Source organism: Pelodiscus sinensis, chromosome 1, assembly GCF_049634645.1.
Source record: "Pelodiscus sinensis isolate JC-2024 chromosome 1, ASM4963464v1, whole genome shotgun sequence".
Classification (NCBI taxonomy): domain Eukaryota; kingdom Metazoa; phylum Chordata; order Testudines; family Trionychidae; genus Pelodiscus; species Pelodiscus sinensis.
In genome coordinates this window covers 199224586-199249587 of record NC_134711.1, presented here as the reverse complement: position 1 = coordinate 199249587, position 25002 = coordinate 199224586, and the positions used below count along the sequence as shown (strand labels likewise).

The following is a 25002-nucleotide window of genomic DNA, read 5'->3' as shown; positions in this document are numbered from 1 at the left end:
TACAGTAAGAGAACTACTCAGCTCTCAATCTATTTGTCCATGGAGAAAGTAATGAGCCACCTTTGTCAGTGAGACACAGAACTCATGTAACGTCTTTTCAACAGAAACAGAAACGTCTTCTCAAGCACTTGCTAACAGGTATTTTAGATTTGCACAGTCACCCTGTCATACTGTTGGGTACCTAAAGGTGACCAATGCTCATTATTATATGTTCATCACCGCTTTCTGCTTTGGTCATATTTTTTAAAAAATAATAGCTGACTTCTATTTAAAGTGATGCTCGTGTATATTACACACAAACATGTTAAGAAAATGTTAAGGTTGCAAAGTCAAGCCCTCAAAAATTAGGGAATGCCAGATTTAAGGTTGGCTATGCAACCTTTCTTCAGCCTCCTTGTATACATATGTATTAAAAAACATCCTTTCATTGCACAATTACACACTATTTTCCCACAGGACTCCTGCCATATTAATCAGACAGGATGGACAGTGTTATGGTAATTAATCCTTCTTTTGTCTCTGTCCAGCTCCTGGCTCAATCTGTCATTTACACTCCCACTCGCTCCCAGGTCCAATCTCCCTCCTGCCCCTGCAACTCTATTGCTCCCACACCAGGCTTCTTGTCCCTGGACCCCTCTCAGCTTTCAATCTTTCCCCAAAGTCTCCTTGACTCAAATCTATTGCTTCCAGATTGCACAAGGCTGAGGAGAAGGGAAAACAATTGTAGCAGGGCCTCAAGCTCAGCTCTCCATTTGAAATAAACATACAAGTAATAAGATATACTACAGTTAGACTAGGTGACCTTGCGGTCCTTTCTAACTCTATGATCACCTCTGTGTAAATCAAGTGAAGTTGAGGAAATGGCAGCCCAGTGAACATGATGTACAGGGCCCCACAATTTTTCTCCCCAGGCCTGAATCCACTCATCCAGGTCCTGACCACTCTGCATTTCAGTCAGGCTACTTCATGGTCCTTGTCCTACACATTGTCAGAGGTCTAGCAATGGCAGGGGGAGAAAGGAGAGAGCATTCAGAGGAACAGTTGCCAAGAACCCCAAACACTTGCCCCACTCCTGCCCCATCTCTTCTTCAAGGCCTCACCCTAGTCACTCCATTCTTGTTCCCTTTGGTGCCTGCTCTGTTGCTTGCTCTTCCCCACCTTCACTCATTTTCACCAGGCTGGGGCAGGGGATTGAAGTGTAGGAAGGGCTGTGGAGTGGGGGAGGGTGCTCATGACTGGAGCTACAGGTTGCAGTGCAGGAGAGGATTTGGAATGCTGCCTCAGGGAGGGGGATCAGGGTTGGGGTAGGGGTTTGTGTGCAAGAGGGGCTCTGAGCTGTAGTAGAAGTTTGGGATGCAGGAGAGTTTGAGAGGTGCGGGCTCTGGCCAGGTAGCACTTACCATGGGTGGTTCCTGGTCAGTGGCGCAGCAGTGCTAAACTAGGCTCCACTCCTGGAAGTGGCTGGCATATCCAAATCTTATGTGAGGGAGCCAGGGGACCCTGAACACCACTTGTGCCCATAGGCTCTACTCCTGTATCTCTCATTGGCCACAGTTCCTGTACAATAGGAGTTGCAGAGTTGGTGCTTGGAGACACCCCCGTCCATGCCCCCAGGTGACACAGGGATGTGCCAGTCACTGCTGGGAGTGATGTGGCTGACAGGGTGACTACCTTAGTCCTGCTGTGCCACTGGACTTCTAGTGACTTAAAATATCCTAGTTTTGCTTCAGAGCCGATTTTTTGAAAATGCTGGTGAAACCGGTAAGGTTAGCAAGCCTACTCAGAAGAGAGGATGACTTGCTCCCATTCCACTGCTTGATAGGACAGCGGTCAACTGCAGGGACTGTCCTACTCAGTCTCTGCATTCTCACATTGAACATACTTCATGACACAGCATCTGCAAATAATTTGGCTGTCAAACTCTTAAAAAGTCTCTAGTGAGCAGCGTGAACTGAATTTTTGGAAGACTTTTTAATTTGGTGCCAATTTGGCAATATTTCAAGGAGATGGTGGAAGGCATATCCCTAATATGAAGACCATCCCCCTTTTAAATTTCTAGTGTGTTTTCTAAAGTACAGGGGTATAAAAAATTCTCAATTAAATGGCTGTAATAAGCTTATATACTTATATAAGCTTATTTTGTTCTGTGAAAGGGCTAAGCTGTTTTAATAGAAACTTTCAAAAAAATTCAACTTTTACGACACATATAGTTACCAGATCTGACAATAATTGACAACTAAACTAAAATCTGGCAGAAAATTATGTAATCTTTTCTAACCAGCATCCCAAGAACTGTATTAGGATTAAAACCTGCAATTCTGAAACCATATGTTTGGGGAGGGTAGGGAGAGACTGTTTGCCATCTGGCAGAAATTGTCCTAGCTACCTTTTTTTTTTTCCCCCAAAGGAGATCCAGCACTCAACTTTACTAAGTTCTGTGGCCATGAATGTAGTTAACTTATTTTTCTTACAGATGAAATTGGGTAGAAATAATGTAGCATGTGATTGCTATTTTCTGTCCCTTTATATCTAACCCACGTTATAGTCCCATTATTTAAAAGAAAAGAATCCATATTACAACAAGATGTTGTTCATGTATCTTCATATACAAAGCAAAAACCAATTTTAGAAACACTTCCTTCTAAATATGAAATAAACCATTTGATATTAGCTGTCAGAGTAGACTTTATTATGATATGTTACATTAAATATTTCTGTTTTAAGATACCATGAAAGTATTTCATTGTTCCAACTGCATTGTCTAGAAAAGTGTTCGGCTCTATTAATCAGCTGTGGTAAAACCTGTGTCACAACATTTCTATTCATGACATAAATTTCAGCCTAATAAGCCTACAAAGATACAGTATTTCATAAGAAATGCTAAGCATTATTTAAATTATTTTTGAGGTTACTTCTGTGTGCATATTAATTGTTCAGTGGATGGAAAAATATGTAAAATCCAACTCTTGTCTAAATAACTTAAGAACAATCTACCTACACTAATTAACCTTTAAGTTCATTACCTCTAAATCTAATCAATTTATACGACATCTTAGTACTTAACTCTGCCAAGATTAAAGGCTCTGCATTCATGACTATTTTTGACTTCACAGTCAATGTACAAATATACCTTTCTTAATTCCAAATGATTTAATTAATATTAATAACTTCCAAACCGAATACTTTATACATAGTCTATGATTTATTTCATTCTCAATCTGAACTTAATCTGTGGAATGATCCATTGACTAGCTTTTTCTATCTGTTCTGTACTTATGTATATATTTGTAGAGGGTGTTTCTGTTTGGTTGGTTTTGTGATTTTTGTAGAATGTATACATCATAATCACTGATGTACTCTGATAATATATTAAAAATTACCTCCACAAATATATATATTTACAGCATCCAGATTTTAATAGTAGTTAAGCCTTATTTCACTCAGTATTGCAACCTTTAATGGACTTTGGAGCCTAAACCTTATTTTATACATGTTTTAGGCACATAGGAGCCTGAGTACCATTAATTTTCAATGAGACTTGTAGGATATGTTTTCAATGCAAATAAATGTCTGGGACTATCCTGAATCAGCTGTCTCCTGTTAGCAGGACTTGGATTAAGCGTTGTTCAATTGCAGCAAAGACAAGTGGATTTAGGCTGGAGTCCAAACTCTAGGACCATCCGCACTTGTGAGATCCACTCCAGAATATGCAATAGCCTGGTGGACAGGACACCCACCTGTCCTGGATGAGATCTGAGTTGAAGTGGCTGCTCCAAATCAGGAAGAGATGAGTGCCCAAACTACTGCGTCTATTGGATATTTTGGCTAGCTCTCCTGCCCCACAACTTACCAACCTGTGTGCCCCTGGCTGTGTTATGTGCAGAGTAGGCATGTTCTGAGCATGCCTATGGGACTGGGCCACAGAGGCAAGATAGACGGGGAATGCCTAGTTTGAGGACAAAAACAGCATTTAGTCATGTGCAAGAGCATCAACTCACTCATTACCGATGGCTACCATCAAGACATAGGCAGCATTCTGCATGCCTATTGGTTGAAATTGAGGTGCCCACTATGACAGGTAGCAGCAGAACATCATTTTGTGAATGGCCATAGCACCTAAACATTGGCTTGGTGGCCTAACTCCTTTTGTGCATTTATCCCTGAAGCATTTCTGTACCGAACAGAGCAATACCTAAATACCTTTTGAAGTCTGACCTTGTTTCAATAAACTAATAAAATGTCCAGACTTACTCGGTGTAAATTCCGAGGACATGGATATCCAGGATTCCAATGTTTCAATATATTTTAATATTGAATTATACAGATGAAAGAAATTACTAAAATGTGGCAGAACAATCAATTCATTTGAAAAGAAAGAGCATTTCCCTATACAAGAAACATAAAAGAGCACCTAATTTGAGGACACAACTTTTCTTAATCTGCTAAGAGATTGTCTACCAAAAATGGCAATGTGGACAGTTTAACACAGGCACCAGCTCAGGCAAGCCATTGTTCAATATGGGCTGAGACTTTGAGAGTTACCACATGTTGCCACAGCTACTGCAACACCCACACTGCTGTGTTTTTTTTCAGTATGCAGCTTGAGCTGAGCAACATTTACCAGTTTTTACCATTCCTGTCTCATCTCCCTAAGAATAAATAAATTCAATAAAACAAAGAATCATAGAGCTGGAAGGGACCTCAGGAGGTCATCAAGTCTAGCCCCCTGCCCAAGGCAGGACCAATCCCAACTAAATCAACCCAGACAGGGCTTTGTCAACCCAAGACTTAAAAACCTCTAGGGATGGAGATTCCACCACCTATTCCCTAATCCATTCCAGTGCTTCACCACCCTCCTAGTGAATAGTTTTTCCTAATATCCAACCTAGACCTCCCCCACTGTAACTTGAGACCATTACTCCTTATTCTGACATCCATCACTACTGTGAACAGTCTTTCTCTATCTTCTTTGGAACCTCCCTTCAGGAAGTTGAAGGCTGCTATCAAATCCCCCCTCACTCTTCTCTTCTGCAGACTAAACAAACCCAAATCCCTCAGTTTCTCCTCATAGGTCATGTGTTCCAGCCCCCTAATCATTTTGGTTGCCCTCCACCGGACCCTCTCCAATGTGTCCATATCCTCTCTATAGTGGGGTGCCCAGAACTGGACACAATACTCCAGATATGGCGTCACCAGAGTTGAATAAGTAGGAATAATCACTTCTCTGGATCTACTGGCAATGCTCCTCCTAATGCACCCTAATATGCATTAGCCTTCTTGTCTACAAGGGCACACTGTTGACACATATCCAGCTTCTCATCCACTGTAATCCCCACGTCCTTCTCTGCTGAACTGCTACTTAGCCATTCAGTCCCCAGCCTGTAACAATGCTTGGGATTCTTCTGTCCCAAGTGCTTGGGATTCTTCCATCCCAAGTATACTTGCCCTTGTTGAATCTCATCAGATTTCTTTTGGCCTGATCCTCTAATCTGTCCAGGTCACTCTGGACCCTATCCCTGCCCTCCAGCGTATCTACCTCTCCCCCTAGCTTAGCGTCATCTGCAAACTTACTGAGGGTGCAATCCATCCCCTCATCCAGATCATTAATAAAGATGTTGAACAAAACTGGCCCTGGAACAGATCCTTGGGGCACTCTGCTAGAAACCGACCGCCAACCTGACATCGAGCTATTGATCACTACCCTTTGGGCCCAATAGTCTAGGAAGCTTCCTATCCATCTTACAGTGCATTTATCCAATCCATATTCCCTTAACTTTCTGGCAAGAATATTGTGGGAGACCCTATCAAAAGCTTTGCTAAAGTCAAGGTATATCACATCCACTGACTTTCCCATATTCACAAAGCCAGTTACCTCATCAACTTGTAATTTCATATAATGCTTAGGCTTCCTAGTATGTGAGCTTTTTGTGTGCATGCATGGTTTCTTTAGAAGCTCATTGCATCTCAGAAGGAAACAGACAGAGTAACACTAACTTTGAGAAGACCTTAAAGGCAGGCAAATTCTCAAGAAGAATGAAGCATTCACACATTTCTAGGACTGAGATATTCTGCTACTGTGATGCCCTTTGTGTCTGATTTATGTAACAGTCACATACTTCTAGTTACAGATATACATCTATTTACCCAGCTGCGATTGTATCGGGTATTGAGCAAGCAGAGATGTATAGGTCAATATTTCAGTGGTGGTCTATATAATAAGATTCCAGGAATGACAATGTGTCACTCTGAGGCAGGAGTGGGTAATAAATTAGTGGCGGTTCTCCAGAGTTAGCACCTGGCAGGCCGCTGCCATTTTATCTGGCTGTGCCTCTGCAAGTATGGGTGACTGCAGCTCCCGTTGACCACGGATCGCCTTTCCCAGCCAATGGAAGCTGTGGGAAGCACTGTGGACAAGGGCACTGCTTCCTGCAGATCCCATTGGCCAGGAATGGCAATCTGTGGCCAACAGGACCTGCAATCCCCCATACTTGTGGAGGCACAGGCAAATATAACAATGGTAGCCTGCCAGTCACTAACCCTGGGGAAATGGATCTGGCCCCTGGGATGTTATTTACCCACCCCTGCTCTGAAGGTTGGTATATCTGTAGAGTCAGAGTGCAGCAATGGAAACAGCTACAAGCACATTTGAGAGCTCTTTATGGTTCAGAACATCACCAAGATGAACCATCACAGAGATCATAGAATCACAGAACTGTAAGGGTGTGTCTAAACTACATGGCTCCATCGATGGAGCCATGTAGATTAGGCTGATTGGCAGAGGGAAATGAAGCCGCGATTTAAATAATCGTGGCTTCATTTAAATTTAAATGGCTGCCATGCTCTGCCGACTAGCTGATGATCAGCTGTTTGTCGGCAGATCGGGGCAGTCTGGATGTGCCACTGTCGACAAGGAAGCCTTTGTCGACCGGCACAGGTATGCATCGGAAAGCTTCCTTGTTAACAGCGGCGTGTCCAGACTGTCCCTATCTGCCGACAAACAGCTGATCATCAGCTGGTCGGCAGAGCGCAGCAGCCATTTAAATTTAAATGAAGCCACGATTATTTAAATCGTAGCTTCATTTCCCTCTGCCAATCAGCCTAATCTACATGGCTCCATCGATGGAACCATATAGTTCAGATACACCCTAAGGGATCGTGAGAGGTCATCTAGTCCATTCCCCGGCTCGAATGACAGGGCTAAGTGTTATCTCAGCTATTTCTGACAGGTGTTTATCTAATCTGCTCTTAATCTCCAGTGATAGAGATTTCACAACCTCCCGAGGCAATTTATTGAAGTGGTTAACCACTCTGAGGGTTAAGCAGTTTTTCATAATGTGTAACCTATACATCTCTTGCTGCAATTGCTTCTTGTACTATTCTCAGAAGTTAAGAATATTTTTTCTCCCTGCTCCTTGTAACAATTTGTTATGTACAATGTGAAGTTCTCAGCTCTTTTGACTTTATAAATTACACCTATGTGGTGTACAACTACTATAAGGCATGTAGATATGCAAATGACAAGAATCTAAACCACTGTGATATCAGAAGTAACTCAGTCAGTCTCCACTTTGACTATACTGCTAATTTGCACATGAGAGTTTCACTGGTGTATGAGGGAGACTATACAGATAGTAGATTACAAAACCCAACTGCCATATCCATGCATTCAACTGCAATCTACACAGATCAACACAAATTTTCCTAGCACAACAAAACCTATCTATACAACAACACAACCAGTACACACAATTACCCTAACTATGACATTGCCCAGAGATCACCCCCCTCACTTAGCATCAGTACAAATCACCACAAATCTCACAGTGCAACAAAAACCACCTATGCAACAAGAACTCTAAACATCACACTCTGAAGCCTAGAATGTCTGTTGAGTCAGAATAAATTGCTAAGAAGAGCTACATGCATAGTTGAGAGCTCTGTTTGTTCACGAGCCCACTTTGAGAAAACTGCTAATGGGCCACCATGGTTTGTTTACTTAATGGCTCCGGAGCCACGGAGCTTTGTAGCTCTGCTTGGCTCCAGTTTGCCATTTGCCGCCAAGGGGAGGAAAGCAGCGGCCCTGGCCATGCCGCTTCCTGAGGTCCCTCTTGGCTTCAAACAGTGAACCTGAGCCAATGGGACCCACAAGGCTCCGTGGCTCCAGATCCATGATGTAAACAAACCAGAGCTTCCTGTTAACAGCATTCTCAAAGTGGGTCCAGGGCCCATTTTAAGAAACACTGGTTGAGAATATCACCAGCAGGTTTGATATTTCAGATGTTTTCACTTGGGGTTTTAGGAATTTCACCCATGCAATAGCACAGTGATTCAGCTTCTGGTAAAATCATCATCCCTCTTAGCACACATGTCATTATACCCAAGATGATACTAACACAGCAGATGCTGTTAGAAATGCCATAAGTATTTAGCAATGCATCAAAAAACAGCCTGATTTAGAGCAAAATGAAATGTTGGCTCCCTAAGTACAAATTGTTCCCTGTAACATATTGCATCATACTTGTACACAGTTGTTCTGCTTCCCTACTTGAAAATGATAACCATGCTATATTTTGTCCTTCAGAGAAGCATTAAACCATATCTAAATATCTGCTTTCAGACATTTATTTGGTGTATATAGTCTGGTCAAGCTAAGCCGCAGCATTCTTGTTCACATGTTTAAGGCACAAAGACCTCTAGGAAACTGCAGGCCTCAACAATGTGTGTCATGCTTTGTGGCTGCCCACACTGATGTAGTGGACAGTCTCTAAAATGCTACTGAAATACAATGTTTTTCAGATATGATCCCCAACCAATTTTCCCTCTAATTTTTCCTATCATCTGTGAAATAAATTTTGTTTTATGCACGGAGGCATGTGCAGATGTGCACCATGAGTTGAAACAAATGCTGCTGGATGTGGGTGCTCTGCTAATGAGCTGGGCAACACTGGGATCTGTCCTAGGTGGCCAATCAAGCACTCAGCTTATAGAAAACACAGTCATCAACTAGACTATTCTTCTGCAATTGAAAGTGGCTATGCTAATACCAATGCAGTTACTGAGAAGTCCGAAGGAAGAGTCAAGATTCCCGGTCTTTCAAAACATCATCTCAGAATTTACAGTTGAGTACGCTTTCAAACATAAGCTACTTTTCTCAGCAATCAAATTGCAGTTGTACTTTGGAAAACTCTGGGAAAGAACCATCAATGTTGCTATTTCCCTTTCTATTAGTTAGCCCTTTTTATTTTGTGTACCATTAGCAATGCAATGGTTTAAATCATTTTGTTCTTCTATACCACAAACAGTGAAAGGTGACACAAGAGTTCTATGTTCATAAGAGGGGCACTGTCATTGTAAACTTCAAACTCTTCCTTACCATTAAATAATAGTGGTGCCTTACAGCCAGATTGTGAGAGGACTTCATGTGGCTGTACAAGGCTTAGAGCAGTGCAAGAAACTGTCCCCTCTCTTACATAAAGACCTCGCTCAGTAGTAGTTCAGGAGCTCTGCAGAGTGCTTGTTCAAGTTGCTCTTGCTCCAGTTCAGGAACTAGAAGCCAGGGTCATGACCTCATCTCTCTATCACAAAGGTCAGCAAAGTGCAGCTAATAAATGTAGTGTCTCACTCCTGTTGAAGGCAATGGAGATGCAAATGCCACACTGTATCTCAGAGAGTGTTACAAATTATCTTAAATTTTCTCTGTTAATCAGACTTTATGCCCTGCTTTGGATGATAAAAATTAACTCACCTGTTTCCTTTTTCCTTACAAAGAGTTTTCAGTCAACTTTACTGTCTGGTTCCCATGCACTAGCATTAATATCATTCACACGTAGTCATATTAGCATCATATTTTTTCTTCCTTTCATCCACTAGTGATCCGGGATACGTTTCAAAAGCAGCCAAGTTATCGTTTGAAAAAGGCCTTAGGTACATAGTAGCACAAGTCCTCTTGTCAGTGCAACATTGTACACTTTATGGATGTGAACTGAAAGGACACCAATGTGTTGGGCACCAACTGGCCCATATAGACCAACCCTCCGTCTCCTAAATCCCCTTTTCCTAACTCAGGTACTTTTAAAAAAGATGAACCCATTGAATTCCTTTCTTTTAAAGTGATCAGAATTGGTTTATTTTACATTACAGGAAAGCAGGAATAAGAGCCGGTTAAAAATGCCAATAAATATAGCAAAATTTCCCTATTTTCCTTTCAAGTTTTCAAATTAAAAATAATTGATCAACTTTAGTAATAATGATAAAATGAACATGTACTTTTGCATAGCCTATGATGTGTAGCTCATAAAAAAAAAACCCATCAGATTTAAAAAAATTGAAGGCATTTGCATAAACCTGCAACCTAAAATCAAGCAACAATAACCACCAAAAAATTAGACACATCTAGAAAAAAATAACCAAGTGGCTAAATAAGTTCCACTGTGATGTATAAGTGTGTTTCTTAGTCATCTCTTCAACATCGTCAACAGTTTATAAGAAGTTTAATGTATAGAGGTTCTCTATGTACTTTCTTACATACCTATTCTTTGGTATAAATTAAAGTTTTCCCCCAGGCCACCAAATCAGGTCTTTCAAATTATCTATCTTTCTCCCTTGATAGAAAGAGTAAGGTAAGCACTTAATGAGTAAGGTGAACTTTGTAGGTATGATCCTTGTATGTATTTCTATATCACTAACCTTCTTCTCTCTGGACAACTACCAATTCTCACAGCAGATAATGATTCTCACCTATCAAACAGGCCACATCATAGTTTTTCTTCTCAATTAACAAAGCAATTAAAAGTTGTAAATATTAAAGTATGTGTTGAGATTATATGCTAGAAACAAAGTGAATATTCAATTATCCATTTAGAATTTGCATTGACGTGTTTAACAGCATTAATCCCTTGTCCTATGAAGAGAAGGCAAGCTTTGGAGTAAGACTATGGTCAAATTGAGCCATTTGTAATGTTCAGACACTAATTTTGTGGCAGTCCAGTAGACAAGGAGTAAGAATAAAAGTATAATAAAACTCCCTACACAGTTACATGCAATCTCTCTCTCTATATCTAAGAAAGTTTTTCCTGTTAGGCAACAGAATGACATCATCATGCACTCTGGCCGTGAAAATGAAAGCGGCCGGCAGGGTTGGGGGTGGGTGTTGGCAAGTGTAGTGAGCACAGGGCACAACCCACTAGTATCCTATAAAATTTTAAGTCATGTTTTTAAGAGTCACACAATTTATAGCTATATAAATACAATAGTGCAGGTGCATCTCATTAAACCTTAGGAAAGCAGAACTAAGAAGAGTACATGACAGAAAAATAATTCACTCATCACAATGGTGTAAGGAAATAAACTGCTGCAGACAGAGAACACACAAAATGCAACCGGATGTCAAGAACACGTGAAAATTAACAGATTTCTCAAGCACGAAAATAGTCACTTGTAATGGGAGTACTTCTAATATTAATAATGCAGATGGTTATAGCTCCAACATGAAAATATTCTCTCTGTATGCAAATATACAAGATATGAGAGCTAAATCACGACCATTTTGACATATGTAAATCAAATGGTATGTTATTAATAGGATTATATATATTTAAATATTTGTCAGTAACATCTGCAGTAGAATAACCAGTCTAGTAAAGAAGCATAACCCATTTGCAACGTTCTTTCTGTAGTGTACAGATAAGGAAAGGAGGAGATAGTAAGACAGGGCTGACTTGTGATATATGTTCTCTCGCTTTATTGGTATGAAATGGACATACAAAAAACTCATAGGCATTCATCCAAAGCCTACCAAAGTTTTTCTGTGAACATCAGTGGTTCTGAAAGAGCCCCTTAGAGCATGGTAGGCTTACTTCTAGATAGAGTACTTCTGAGGAGAAATGCTTCTACATAGGTCTGGCGAAATCTTTACTTAGGACCAATTCCTGCCACTGCTTTTCATGAGAAAAATAGCGGTTTTCTGTTAAAGAGTTCCTTACAGAAAATATTTGGAAAGGATTAACAGAAATATTCTATTCAAGGTATTTTTTCCTCAAAACTAAATGTAAGGCAAGACATCGATATTATGCCACAGTTGATTATAGAAATTTAGAAAACCTACTCTGCAGAAATCAAGACATCTCCTATATGCAGGTCTCTGGAATACATAAGTGATTAAATTCACCTTAAGGCTCCCTGGTGCTTCCATCATTTGAAAGGAGAATATGTAGAATGCTACATCTTGGAAACAATACCTAGAGGTTATCATAATAACCTCCATAAACCTGGCACTATGAGCTCAAATGAAAGGAGATAGTGTTGGGGGCTCAGCAGGGAAGCCCTGACATAAAAAATAGCTATTCATTCTCACTCCTTGCCCCAGGATGATGTACCACCGCTGCGTTGTACTACCACCACCTCAGGAGACAAGCTGCCTCTCTCACCAGCCTCTTGACCTAACAATTTTTTTTTTTTTTGTAAATGATGCCCATTTGAAAATCACTTTCCTGTACTCTGAAGAGAAGTGTTGTCCATTCTCAAAGAAGAGCGTGTTAGGATATCAAGGATACACATAGCATCTCTTAGGAATACTGAGTGTATGTCCAAGATCATCAACAGATCATTTTACACAGTCCCTTTTGGATTTGAGCAGTCTTGTTGCCCTACTGGCATTTGATACACCATGATGGTCAAAAAGGACAAAGTCACCCCTACATTCCTACCGAACATAAGGCATTAACAAGATTAAATTAACAGAGGAAACACCAGCCATTGACTGCAGAGATTACCAGACAGCTACATCCAGAATTCTGCAACCAGCTGCCTCACAAGGATATCAAAGCTAACAAATACCTCATGCTGATCAATTCAGAGTCAATAAACATTTTACCATTCATCATTTTATTGCCGACTCATTTGCCTTTGTCAGCATCATAGAACCTGGACTGATTGTCATCAAAGGCCTAGCACTAGCTTACCTTGCCCTTCCCGAATGGTCTGCTCACCACAGATTGAGTCCGAGGGAGGACAAATCAGGAGAATGCCTGATCTGTTCACTCCTAAATTCAAATGCAGGAAAAGCTCGATTGAAACAAAATTGAATGCATCTACTTAAACTGGTGAATCCTGAGACAAAACTAGCCTGAATATCCAGCTAATCTATTAGCCTCTAGACACCAAAGGTTTCCCAGAGGAATTCATAGAGATCCTGTCTGTGTTTCTCTCAGAACAGAAAGCAGCATCTGGGAAATTATACAGGCATAAGAACACTCACACACAGCTGAGCAGGACCTGATTGCAAAAGAGACTGATACTGTCACTGGCAGTGACTTGTTCTGGTGCATTCTTAACTTCCATAGGCCAGTCTTGCCTTCTGATACAGAGCTATACAAAACTTACATTTGAATGGTGCTGCCTTTGGGATGGGGTTTTTCTAACTGTCCAACTGGTTTTCTAAATAGGACAACACATCTTTCAGTCATGTTCAAGGGCTGAGCCATTTCCCATCTCCCCCACTCTCCTCTGTGTCTCACTCCCTCACTACATTTATTCTTGGATTAGCCTTCTTTCCAGCACCCATTCTAACCAGGGTGAGGATACTGATCCCAGAATTGACAGTGGACCCCAGATGCAGAGCAAGAAGTCATTCTGACACCTTTCAAATTCTGAATTATTTCAGTTCATTATTTAAGCACAAAGGCAGCAATATAATAAACACCAATAAATTATATTTTGTTATATATCATGAGTTGTAAACTAATTAAGATTTTTCTCCCGCCTAACTAATGCAGCTTTAACTGCAAGTCTTCTTTCCCATTAAACTAGAAATCCATTTTCAATCTTCAAATACAGAGCTTCTATGAAGCTATTTAGTAAATAGTTATTTCACTCTCTTCCCAAAAAAGGCATTTACAAGAAAACCACATGTGCACGGAAGTAATCTTATTCAATAATAATAAATCTGCATTGTAATTGGAAGTGCAACATCCCTCCCACCTTTGAGGGTTTTTAAGCATACAATACTGGCAAGGATGGCTGAGGATGCTCACATTATAATCTTATCAGAGTCTTCATGAGTTATGATTGCCCCTGCAATTAGCCGCAAAGACAGACTATTTCCTTCTCATAAAAACTTCATTCTATACAACATAACAAATTAGTCTGTTACATAGCTTCAGTTATACATGATGCTCATTTATCAAAAGCAACTTACTAAAGAAAGACAATTGACTAGAAAAGAAAAACAAACAAGTGTGCTGTAGCAACCAATAATATGAAAAATATTATCCTATTTTAGTTGCTAACGTGAAACTTTTTTCTGAACGAAGGTGCTCATTAAATTCCATTTAAACATTTGATGTGCTTTGTGCATTTCTGATTCTCAACAATCTTAAGAAGACACAGAAGCATCCTTTCTATTTTTTAAAAAATTCTCAAAGTGTTAGCACCATGGCTTGTCATGGGTCAGGTTAACTCAAGTTGCAAAACAATGTATTCCAGGCCTAATAAAAAAAGGAATCTCTCTCCAGGAAAAAAAAATGTTATCGTATTAGCATCTGGTGCTACATAAAACCATTATATTGCAATTAGGCAGACACACAGCAATGCTGCTACCTAGCAGCAGCCATAATTAGCTGGCACATTTGGGGACAAATACTACGGGAAATTCTGTCTCAAGGGATCTGACAGGCAGAAGTCTCCTAGCTCCTGACTGGGGTTAACCACACATAAGGGCCCAAGGAGCATTCAAGGAAGCATCCAGGAGAAAAAAATGTTCATATCATGACCATTCCAGCTCCCTACTCTTGAACTCCTCATTTCTACCTTGACTTGATATCTGCCTTGCCTCCTGACCCAGACCCTTAAACCTGAATTGGATTCTGGTTCTTGGTATTGATCATGGCCTGGCACTTGATTATGAATTCTTCTGCTTTAGGTTTGACTTCAGTTCTGACTACCTTAGCTACCAAATATCTACTTTTTTGTCATCTGAGGATACCAAGTTCACCATTTCCTGCATTTGGAGTTCCTGCAACATTTCAAAATTCCTAATGAGAAGACAGGAGAAGAGTGCTTTCAAACTGGAGTTACTCCTTCTGATTTACACTGATGTAACTAAAATCTAAATCAGGACCAACTGTTGCAAGTCAGTGATAGGGTTTCATTAGAATCTTCTGATTATATGTTTGGAAGATTAGTTGAAGCAGAACAAGGAGTTTTCAATTAAACAGTCAGTAATTCAATGATGAATAAAGCCTTCTCTGACATGATGGACACTTCATCAAGAGGAATCCAATTACAAGAGCAAGCCTGAATAATAATAATAATAATAATAATAATAATAATAATAATTCCTCAGTTAAACTAACAGGCTCATCTTCCAGCAAAATCAGTACAAGAGACATGATCCTTGTAGGAGAAAAGAAAGCTAATCTGCTGACATGTGTATGGTCTTCAACTTCCAGTTAGACCCCTAAAACACCTCACATCACAGTAAGAGCTCTTATTTGCATCAATGACTTCTACAATAGTAACAAATCTTAACAAACAGGAGGGAACTGGAAATATAATGTCACTCAGAAACTCAGAGAATTCTGGACACTGAACAACCAGTAAATCAATCAGATGTGGGTCCTTGCCCACGAAAGCTTATGCTACAATACATCTGTTAGTCTATAAGGTGCTACAGGACTCCTTGTTGCTTTTGCAGATCCAGAGTAACACGGCTACCCCTCTGATACTTGACAGTAAAACAAATGTGATTCACCAGCAGAAAATCTAGTCTTCAAAGCAAATTGTTTGAATCAGTGTGGATATGTTCATTTAGGAGCACAGTCACTCAAACTATGGATGTTTTCCTGGTCATGAAATGGGGTGCAATGGGGTGGGGGGAAGAGCAGGGCAAGGTGTGGCAGTGATGGGAAGGGGAAGGGTTTGGGGTAAGGCTACGGGCACATCGCTGGATCTCCTGGGCTGAGCTGGATTGTGAATATGCTCCGGCACATAGATGGTCCATGGGCTGTGAATTTAAGACCCTGTAGCTAGAACAGTGTCATCTATCTACACTAAACAGCACAGTCAGTATGTCTGGTCAATCCTACGTCAGCTCAAATGTCATGGCCTATTTTCAAAACTTGAGAAGTGCAGCTATGATCAGCAGTCCTTATAATTCTTAGGTTATATTTTGTTCCTTGAAGGATTTTGAATGGACCCAAGATGAACAATGTTTTGTCTGGGGCACTCCCCAAGAATATCAAGAGGTATTCTTCTTCCGAGAGTTTGTCAGTTTTTATAGGCAAATCATTCCTGGCTTTTCAGACTAATTATCCCCACTGGCAGGGTTCCTCTGCAAAACAAACCTCCTTCACTTGGTTTCCAGAAACTCAAAAGGGATTCAACCAACTCAATTTGTCCTCCATGCAGACCCAAATTGAGCCTTTGTAAAAACTGATGCATCTAATGTAGCAATTAGCAAACTATTTCACCAAAGCTGTGGATCCCCAACAACACTTACTCCCATATACCTACTACTCCCAGGATCTCAAAATGGCAGAATAAGGCGCTTCCAGAAATCAAAGCTGTATTCAAGGAATGGTGAGTCCAATGCACAAAAGTACTCATCACCTGATAGAGGTGTCTACAGACCACAAAATATCACCATAGGTCAAAAGTGCTGAACCAACAAAGAGCTCCAGTGGGTTCTATTCTTCATATGTTTTAATTTTATCAACACCTATCACCCAAAAGTCCAGACCAAGGTAGTCACTGCCCTGACCTAGAAAGGAGGATACTTCCCCAATCACGACAACTGCTGTGAGGTGCATTCATGCTGACTCAATCCCTATAACTTCATGGAGGCTGCTATTCCTCATGACCTCCTGCTACTAATCTGTTCAGCTAGGAAGGAGGAGCCATTTCCCAGGAAACCTGAGGAAAAAGTAAGGGACGTGAGGTGGCTTATTCTATACATTCTGTGAGGACAACCCCAACAGACGATGTTGAGGATCTGCTTGTGGGCCACTTCAGTGACCAAAAGACTTATCACTCATTGCCAGCTCCTTCTAGTAATCTACAGTAATGGTACCCATTGCCTCTACATGCACAAAGGTCCACTCTTATGAGCTACATCATTGTACCTTAGTGCCTTCAGAAACCTCATCTAAACACTTGGCAGCCATTACCCTAGATTTTACAGTCAAGTTTTCTCATGGTGACTAACTAAATAAAATGGCTACTTCATCCCTGTTACATATCTGTCCTCTGCAGAGCAAACAGGTTAGCTCCAGGGAAACATATCAGCTGTCAATGGGGAGTCCCCCAAATGGATTGTCTGACAGAGGACCAGAATGTGTGTCACAGTTTTGGCATAAAACTTTATGGTTGTTTCTAGGTCATGCTTATAAGTCTCATAGATTCATAGATTTTAAGGCCATAAGGGACCATCTTGATCCCAGCCATGCCACCTCCCACAGCTTCCTTTGGCTGGAAACAGCAAACCACAGCCAATGGAAGCTGCAAGGTTCCATGGCTGTGGATAATTTAGGCAAACAAAGTGGCATGGTCCCATCAGCAGCTTACCTGTGTGGTCCCACAGTCCACTGTGAGAACCACCGAACTAGACTGACCTCCTGCATATTTCAGGACACAGAACATCACCCACCCAATCCTATAATAGATACCTGCAATCTAGCTTAGTTACTGAAGTCATCAGATCAAATCAAAGTCCTTAACTTACCATCCATAGTCTGATTATCATTCAGAATAAACCAGATTTTGGAGCAATTCCTGTGAAGCTTTATGAATTATCATTAGAATGATTGGTCAGCCCTCTTGCTCCAAGCAGAATTTGCCAACATTACTGACTTTATTCTCAACTGTGCAGAGTTCTTTCTACACAAATATCACCTTTATCAACATTCAGATCCATGAGGGCCAGTAAGTGCTTACAACACTTCTTCAATGCATAAAGAAGGACTACAGGTGAGAAACTGTCCATCATCATTGGGCAGGCCTGGTATTTGCTATGAAACAGAAGGTGTGTCTTTCAACACAACACCTTGCACAGACAAGTCCTGTTGCAAACCAGCTCTGAGTACTCAGATTCGAGTACACCCAGTGTTTCAGGTGCCTCTATTGAAGTCACACAGCAGCAGCCCCTGTGTGCACTGAACACAACTGCCTCTCCTGCAGTGCAAGGCCATGTTCATGACAAATATTCAGTTCACAATATACTGGCCTCTAAAATGTAACATGGTTCCCTCAAGTGTCTCTGATTTGGAAAGCTATAATCTCAAAGAGCAATCCTGGGAGTTGATATCCTAGGTCCATGCACCCAACCTTGTGGCAGCCGTCAGTGCACCTCACTCAGAAAAAACCCAGCCAAGCATGATATGAGTGAGGAATGATATAAGGATAGATGGAATCAAACCCAGGCCTGCAGGACTATTACACCTTAAGCATTGCACACCGAGAAAAGTCCTGTTTTAGCAGTCCCCGAGTGGCTTCTTCAACTGCATAAGCCTACAGAGCATATCAAGAAATGTCTAGGTAACAATGAAGGTTTCTAGCTAGTTGTCATAACTACCTTACCTCTCTGCTTCTGAATTCCTGGTATTGATCTTGACTTACAATCTGACTCTTGAATCCAACACTAACTGGCACCTCCTGTTCCCTCTTGGCTCAGTCTCTGACTCTGCCTCAGGCTTTGACTCTTGGCTTAAGTTCCTGGCTCCTGCTACTAGTCTTATCTACTTTTGCCAGTAGTCTGACACTTAGCATCTTCGAGAGTTGTGTGCCTTTTTCTAAATCATGAAAAAAGATCCCCCCAAGAATAGTTTGCATCATTTTAAATTGCACCAGAGCCTCTCAGTAAACATGGCCCACTCAGTGCAAAAACATGAGTAAGCAAATTAGCATTATAATGCACTGTCAAAGTCAACAGTTTCTACTAGATGAATGGGAAAACAAATTCTAAAGTGGATCTTCATTGAGAATGCAGTGCCTTTACACCTCTGGCCTAGAGAACATTAGCAAGAGCTCTTCAGTTGTTGGGAGGATTGGGGGAGGTAGTTTTAATGCTGAGGTTAGCCTTGGAAAACAAAGGATCTCCTCAGCCAAGTTAAGACTGCCACACTTCAATCCTAGAGGGATTCTATAGCTATTATTGTAATAGAAACAGGGATATTCTTTTGAGGTTATGAACAACTAGACAATTTTCTTCTCTAAATGCTTTTATTTCAATCACATCGCACTTTATCCAGGAGGATTTAGACAAAGGTTAGCAAAAAATAAAAATAAAAAATCATGTTTCAGCTGTCTGCTGGGCATGAGAGCTTGACACATATCTTCCCCAGGGAGAACCATTCTACAATGTATTTACCCCATTTCCTTTCCTGTATAATGCCTATTTACTTGAGTAAGGTCTAGAATTAAGTTACTGGATGTCAATATACTAGAGTTATATCTCATTTATGTGTTTTACAGTAATAGCCAAAGGAAGCCTCTTTTTCTAAATACTGTACATACACATAGAAAGAATGGTCCATGTGCTGAGGAGCTTATATTCTAAACATTTTGTTATATGGAATTTATGACCTCTTCACACCTACCCTCCCCTAACCAAAAATGATCTATATGGAACCACATCTGTTATGCCTTTCCCTCATGTCTGTGAACCATTGATAACTACTATCTGAGAATGGTTATCCAACTGGTTATGCACCCACCTTATAGTAACCACATCTGCATTGTATTTCCTTGGTTTATTGATAAAAAAAAGTTATGCAGGAATGTATCAAATGCTTTACTAAAATCTAGGTATACCAGTCTACTGCTTCTCCCTTATCCACAAGGCTTGTTATCCTATCAAAGAAAGCTATCAGTTAGTTTGACATGATTTATTCTTTACAAGTCAATGCTATTACATATCACCTCATTATCTTCCAGATGTTTACCGATGGATTCCTTAATTATTTGATCTGTTATCTTTCCTGGCACAGTAGTTAAGCTGACTGATCTGTAATTTCCTGGGTTGTCCTTATTTACCTTTTTATAGATGGGCACTATATTTTCTAGTCATCTCGAATATCTCCCATCTTTTTCAAAGATGATAGCTCAGATACCTCCTCAATCAGCTCCTTGAGTATTCTAAAATGCATTTCATGAGGCCCTGGATAATAATTTCTTTCAGAACAGTCACAGAAATTATGAAACTATGATTTATGAGTTTCTTTTCCTTTCCTGTCCCTCCACAATGTTGAGGTGGAGATGAAAAACTATTGCCAGAGTCCTTACAATTAATTCTGACTTCCATTTTCTCAAGAAACCTATTGATTCTTGCTTTCCTGAACCTTCCTTCTGGCAAGCAGAGACCGTGATACCCCATGATTTTGTCAGAATGATTATATTTGACCAGCAGAAAATATAATTTTATGTCGGAAAGTTTATTTCTTTCTCCTGACTCAATTCTAAGGGTTCTAAGGCTTCAAAATTTTCCATTGCCAATTGCACTCTCTTTTTCATTAGAGTCATATAAAAGCGAACAGCAATCTTGTCCTCTTGTTAGAAAGACCACATTCTATGGTTTGTGTTTGTTTTGTGGGCAAAGAGAGAATCTACCTTTGAAATAAAATATTGTACATATAACCTCAATTTTCCCTATTACTTCTATAATTACAAAACAATATATACGTAGTATAGTGTCTGCTGATGGGACCTTCTTGTTATAATCCTTTCAGTAGCTGGTTCAAGGGTGACAACTCATGTACTATTTTTCCACTCAGAATTCAGTGCCTGCTTTTCTTACAACTTAGAACTTGCCTCTAACAATAGATGATTTGTAGTGGGTAGAAGAGAAATATTATCCTTATTTCAGATTGTATTTGGGTGGGTTATAGGCACTTTGGATGCCCCACCGTAATTGACGGAGCATACACTTTATGTAAAAACAACTCCTTTCATTAAGTTTAAGAAAGATTGCAATAGGAGACCTGTTTTGGAATACTTCAAGTTAATTCCTTTTCTAATGTGTTTCAACAGAGGGAAATCCCTATGGTCACCAATGCTAAAATATGACGACTCTGACTGGTATTTCTTAGCTGCCTCTTAAAGAAAGCACAAATGGTAAATTCAGACCACAAGACATGGTCCCAAACTGTTTCAAAGTTCTGCATAATGTGGCATACAACAAATATGATGCACTATATTATTCTCTTTAATTATGTCACAAATATACTACATTATAATAAAGATCTTTAAAAGTACTAATAAAATTGTGTAGAAAATATTTGTTGCTGAACTCTATAAAAATTTAATAAGAGCTTCAATATTGCCCTTAATCTTAAGACTTCTCATTCTGGTCATATGACTTAAATAATAAAAGCAAACTTTATGCAGTCTAGAAGAAAGTGGCATTAGGTTAGATGACTGTTTAATTTGAAAAACAGAGTCATACTAAAATATGATTTTTTAAAAAAATATTTATAGTGTACCTTTTAAACATGATTTGAATTTAGCAATCACTAAGTGCTAGTGTTATCCTGAAATGTAATCCCAGATTCTACTTTAAGAATGTCTAAATTTTGTGCATTCATTGTTTAAAAAAAAAAAAAAAAGAGCCAAGGACCCTATTCAGAGCTTATTCAAGTCAATAAAAAAGCACTTAAGTTCATACATTTTCAACTTATTTTGTAGAGGTTCAAAAATTGCCATCTGTATATACCCCAAGTGGTGCCAGAAGCTGAATGAGCAACTATGCCATTTTACTCAACAATAGAACAAGGGTGGTTAAAAAAAATTGAAGTGAAATTAATTTGTCTTGGATTGCACAAGACATTTTATTCATTTAATTTTAAACATCCTCATGTATTTTCGTTTGCTTTCATGGTGATACTAGGTAATCACAATAATGGCACCTATTTCAATTCAGGCTATATAAAGAGTAGTATCTCGGACCATGGTAATGTTCTGTATTGCTCTCATAACAGTAGTAGCTGTATAATAAGAATACTTCTTTTTAACTGCTAAAAATAAGAAGCATGCAGAGATGATGTTCAGAAGCATCACAGAGCTTGTATTTTGATTGCTTGTGAAGCTGAGTGTGTTCTTCCAAGATATTTACAAACTTCCTGATTCACTTTGTTATTTTTTACTTATTTAATATACTTCCTCACAGACTTAGATCTATAAGTAATGCCAGGTAGCCATTTGATTTCATAGTGTAAAATAATAAGGCTACATATTTACAAAAGTAAGTCATTAGTTTCATAATTAATAAGTCTATTCCCTTAATCAGCTAATTAAACCATATTTAGTGCTACAGTCCATCATGGAAGTTAACGTGGCAGGGAACTTCGTGCTCTCGCCTGCTTAGAAAAGAGTTTGTGATAGTACCCAAATTTCTTTCTAGCATACTATGGGCAACAACATGATCAACTTTATTGTCATAACGACATATTTTATCAACTGTAGCAAGTTTGTTATAACTCATTTGTTCTAAACTTTTCTTCTGAGATTGCAAAATCACTGGGAGAGGAAGTCAGCAGTGTCAACAAGCTTGGTGGCATAGTTCAAGCTGTGAAGGTTCAATGAATAGGTCCGTAAACATTACAAATCAACACAGCTTTTGATGAAATGTCAAGCAAGACAGAGCTTAGCTATATTCAGCTCAGCTTGAACTCATAAACCATTAACTAGCCTCTGAAGTTTCTAGATAAATCTGTCTTATGAATAAAACACAAATATAGAAATTAAAAAGTATTTAAAAGAGATTAATAAAAGGTTTGTAATAATAAGAAATGGCATTTAGTCAGCCACTAGGGACAAGGCTTACAAAGTAAACTGTAATGTATTATTAGACATCTGTAAGCCATAGCAACTGTCACTTCATACCTCCAAGTTTGAGAAGAAGGCTTAAAATGAGGGGGGAGGAATCCACATTGGAAAGTTTCTTACTAGTATTGCTTTAGGTTTGAAGCACTATGAAATGATTTCCATAAAGATTTTCATTTTTTTCCTACATGCATTTTTAACATTGTTTTATGCTTTAGAAATACGCTGTTCTACACATCCTTTCCTTCTTAGCAGGGGACATATGGGAAGATTAATTCAATGGAGCACATATAAGCAGAAGCAGGTATGCATTTTAAAAGGTAAATATTGTATTACAAAGTATATATTCAAATATTCCTTCATTTATTTAATAAAATATTTGAAGTTATCTTCCACAATCTGTCTTTTGCAGATTAAATCTAAGTGATTATCTTAGGCTGAATGCAAGGTTGTTTTGACCCAGTGGCCTAGTTTTGGAGCTAATTCTGTATATTAAGTAGGGTAGCTCATTTGACCATGTCCGAATTTGTCGAAAGTGAACCTTAAAATCTTTCTGTTTTATAAAGGCCTTGTCTTTAAAAGAAAGACCAAAATGTATTTACAGGCACGAAATAAAATCTCGGTTTAGTATCACTGCTTTGTACATATTTGCACTTCTCATTTCCTAGTGAGCTTCTTAACTCTTATTCTAATGAGACTCACAAAGAGTGTGTGTGAAAGGGACTATTCCAAATGTTCAGTTTCTGTATTAACACAAAGCTGATGTTATTGAAACAAAATGTGTGAAGCACCTACAAAAGTTATGCAAAACATAACTGTCAATCAAAACTGCATTTAAAGGTTGGTTAATGTTCTGCATTGACTGATCATTTTCAGCAGCACAATCTGCCTTCAACTTAGAAATCCCTTTATTCCAAAACCTACAAAATGCTACCCACGAAGACAAATAGTGATGTAGTATTTCAAAAATATCCTAAGAGTTCGCAAACTGACCTAAATGCTATCTTTAGGGACTGGATTGTTAATGTTTATTCTTCTGAATATTTGTGGTATTTATTCACAGCTTTTACTCACCCGATGAGTCACCAGACATTTCAAATACTGCAAGGTCTTGCTACCTTCATAAGAAAGCTTTTTGTTGATTTCCCAGTTGATACTTCTCTCTGACACATTCTACTGAGTACAAAAAACCTGGAGGGAGACTCATAGCCAAGTGCAGGTCATGAAACCACATAATCAATGTCCAGCTGTACAGACACAGGAAAGAGAAACAATCCTTTCAGAAGTCCACAGGCGTGTTATATTCAATTTTGCTGTCCCAAAGAAGAGTAAGGTACACTCCACAGATATGTCGTCAGTGTGTGTTGAAAATCCTCCCCTCTCACAGCAATGGTTCCTTCCTACACTGTCTCAATCTACTTGATTACGTTCTCTGTTCTAATCAGTAATCTTAGTTTCCCCAGCAATAGCTGGACCTCCTGTTTCATAGATGATTTTTGTACAGCAGGCAAAAGCAGTAAAGCAATATTACTTAGCAGAAACTAGGGCAATGGAATAACATTTTGAACTATTTTTTCTGCTCCTCATTTAAATACTAATACTATGGGATAAATGAGACCCAGAAAGAAAAAGAGCTTATTATTACTATGTTTACAATCTTGTTGAATCCCTTAAGAAATGCTGTCTAGTGACTCAATATCAACTTCCTTTAAATTATGTCAAAGCTTTGTTTGATCCATAAATCCATACTAGCAGGTATTGTTACACTTATGCCTAGTAGTATTTTATTCCTGCTTTTGACAACTAGTAGAAGTCAACAAAATAGTAAAGCCATGCTCTTTGCTTGTCCTGCCCCCAGGTTTTATAACAAATGACTAGCGATATTTCAGTGAACCTAACCTGAATAGTTGATTAATGCAAGGTTAATCCTAGAAGATTTTCATATGCAGGAATAGACCCAAAAATGTAGAAAACAAAAATATTTTACTCCTTTATACAATCTTCAATCAATTTTTAAAGCACTTCATTATACAATTCACTCAAGATTCTCCAACTATATTACTCATACACTTTGTTCTGAAAAACAGTGCAGAAAGCATTTCTTTATAAATCAGAAAGATTTGTTCTGTTATTTAAACATTTGTAAGGTGCCAGAAGTGGATATGTCCTAGTTGTTTATTGAGATTGATGTTT

General features: G+C 39.3%; 1 protein-coding gene across 3 annotated transcripts in view; it reads right to left on the bottom strand.

Annotated features, from left to right (window-relative positions):
• DMD (dystrophin) overlaps positions 1-25002 on the bottom strand; it is a 2108520-nt gene that overhangs the window by 1767201 nt on the left and 316317 nt on the right. The window contains exon 1 of one of the 3 annotated variants that reach the window (XM_075916651.1): positions 23884-24360. The exons of the other annotated variants lie outside the window; for them this stretch is intronic. Within the exon in view, the coding sequence (XP_075772766.1) occupies positions 23884-23902 (19 nt within the window). The 5' untranslated portion in view covers positions 23903-24360. Of the gene's footprint in view, positions 1-23883; positions 24361-25002 lie in introns of those variants that run through there. 3 annotated transcript variants of the gene reach the window in all.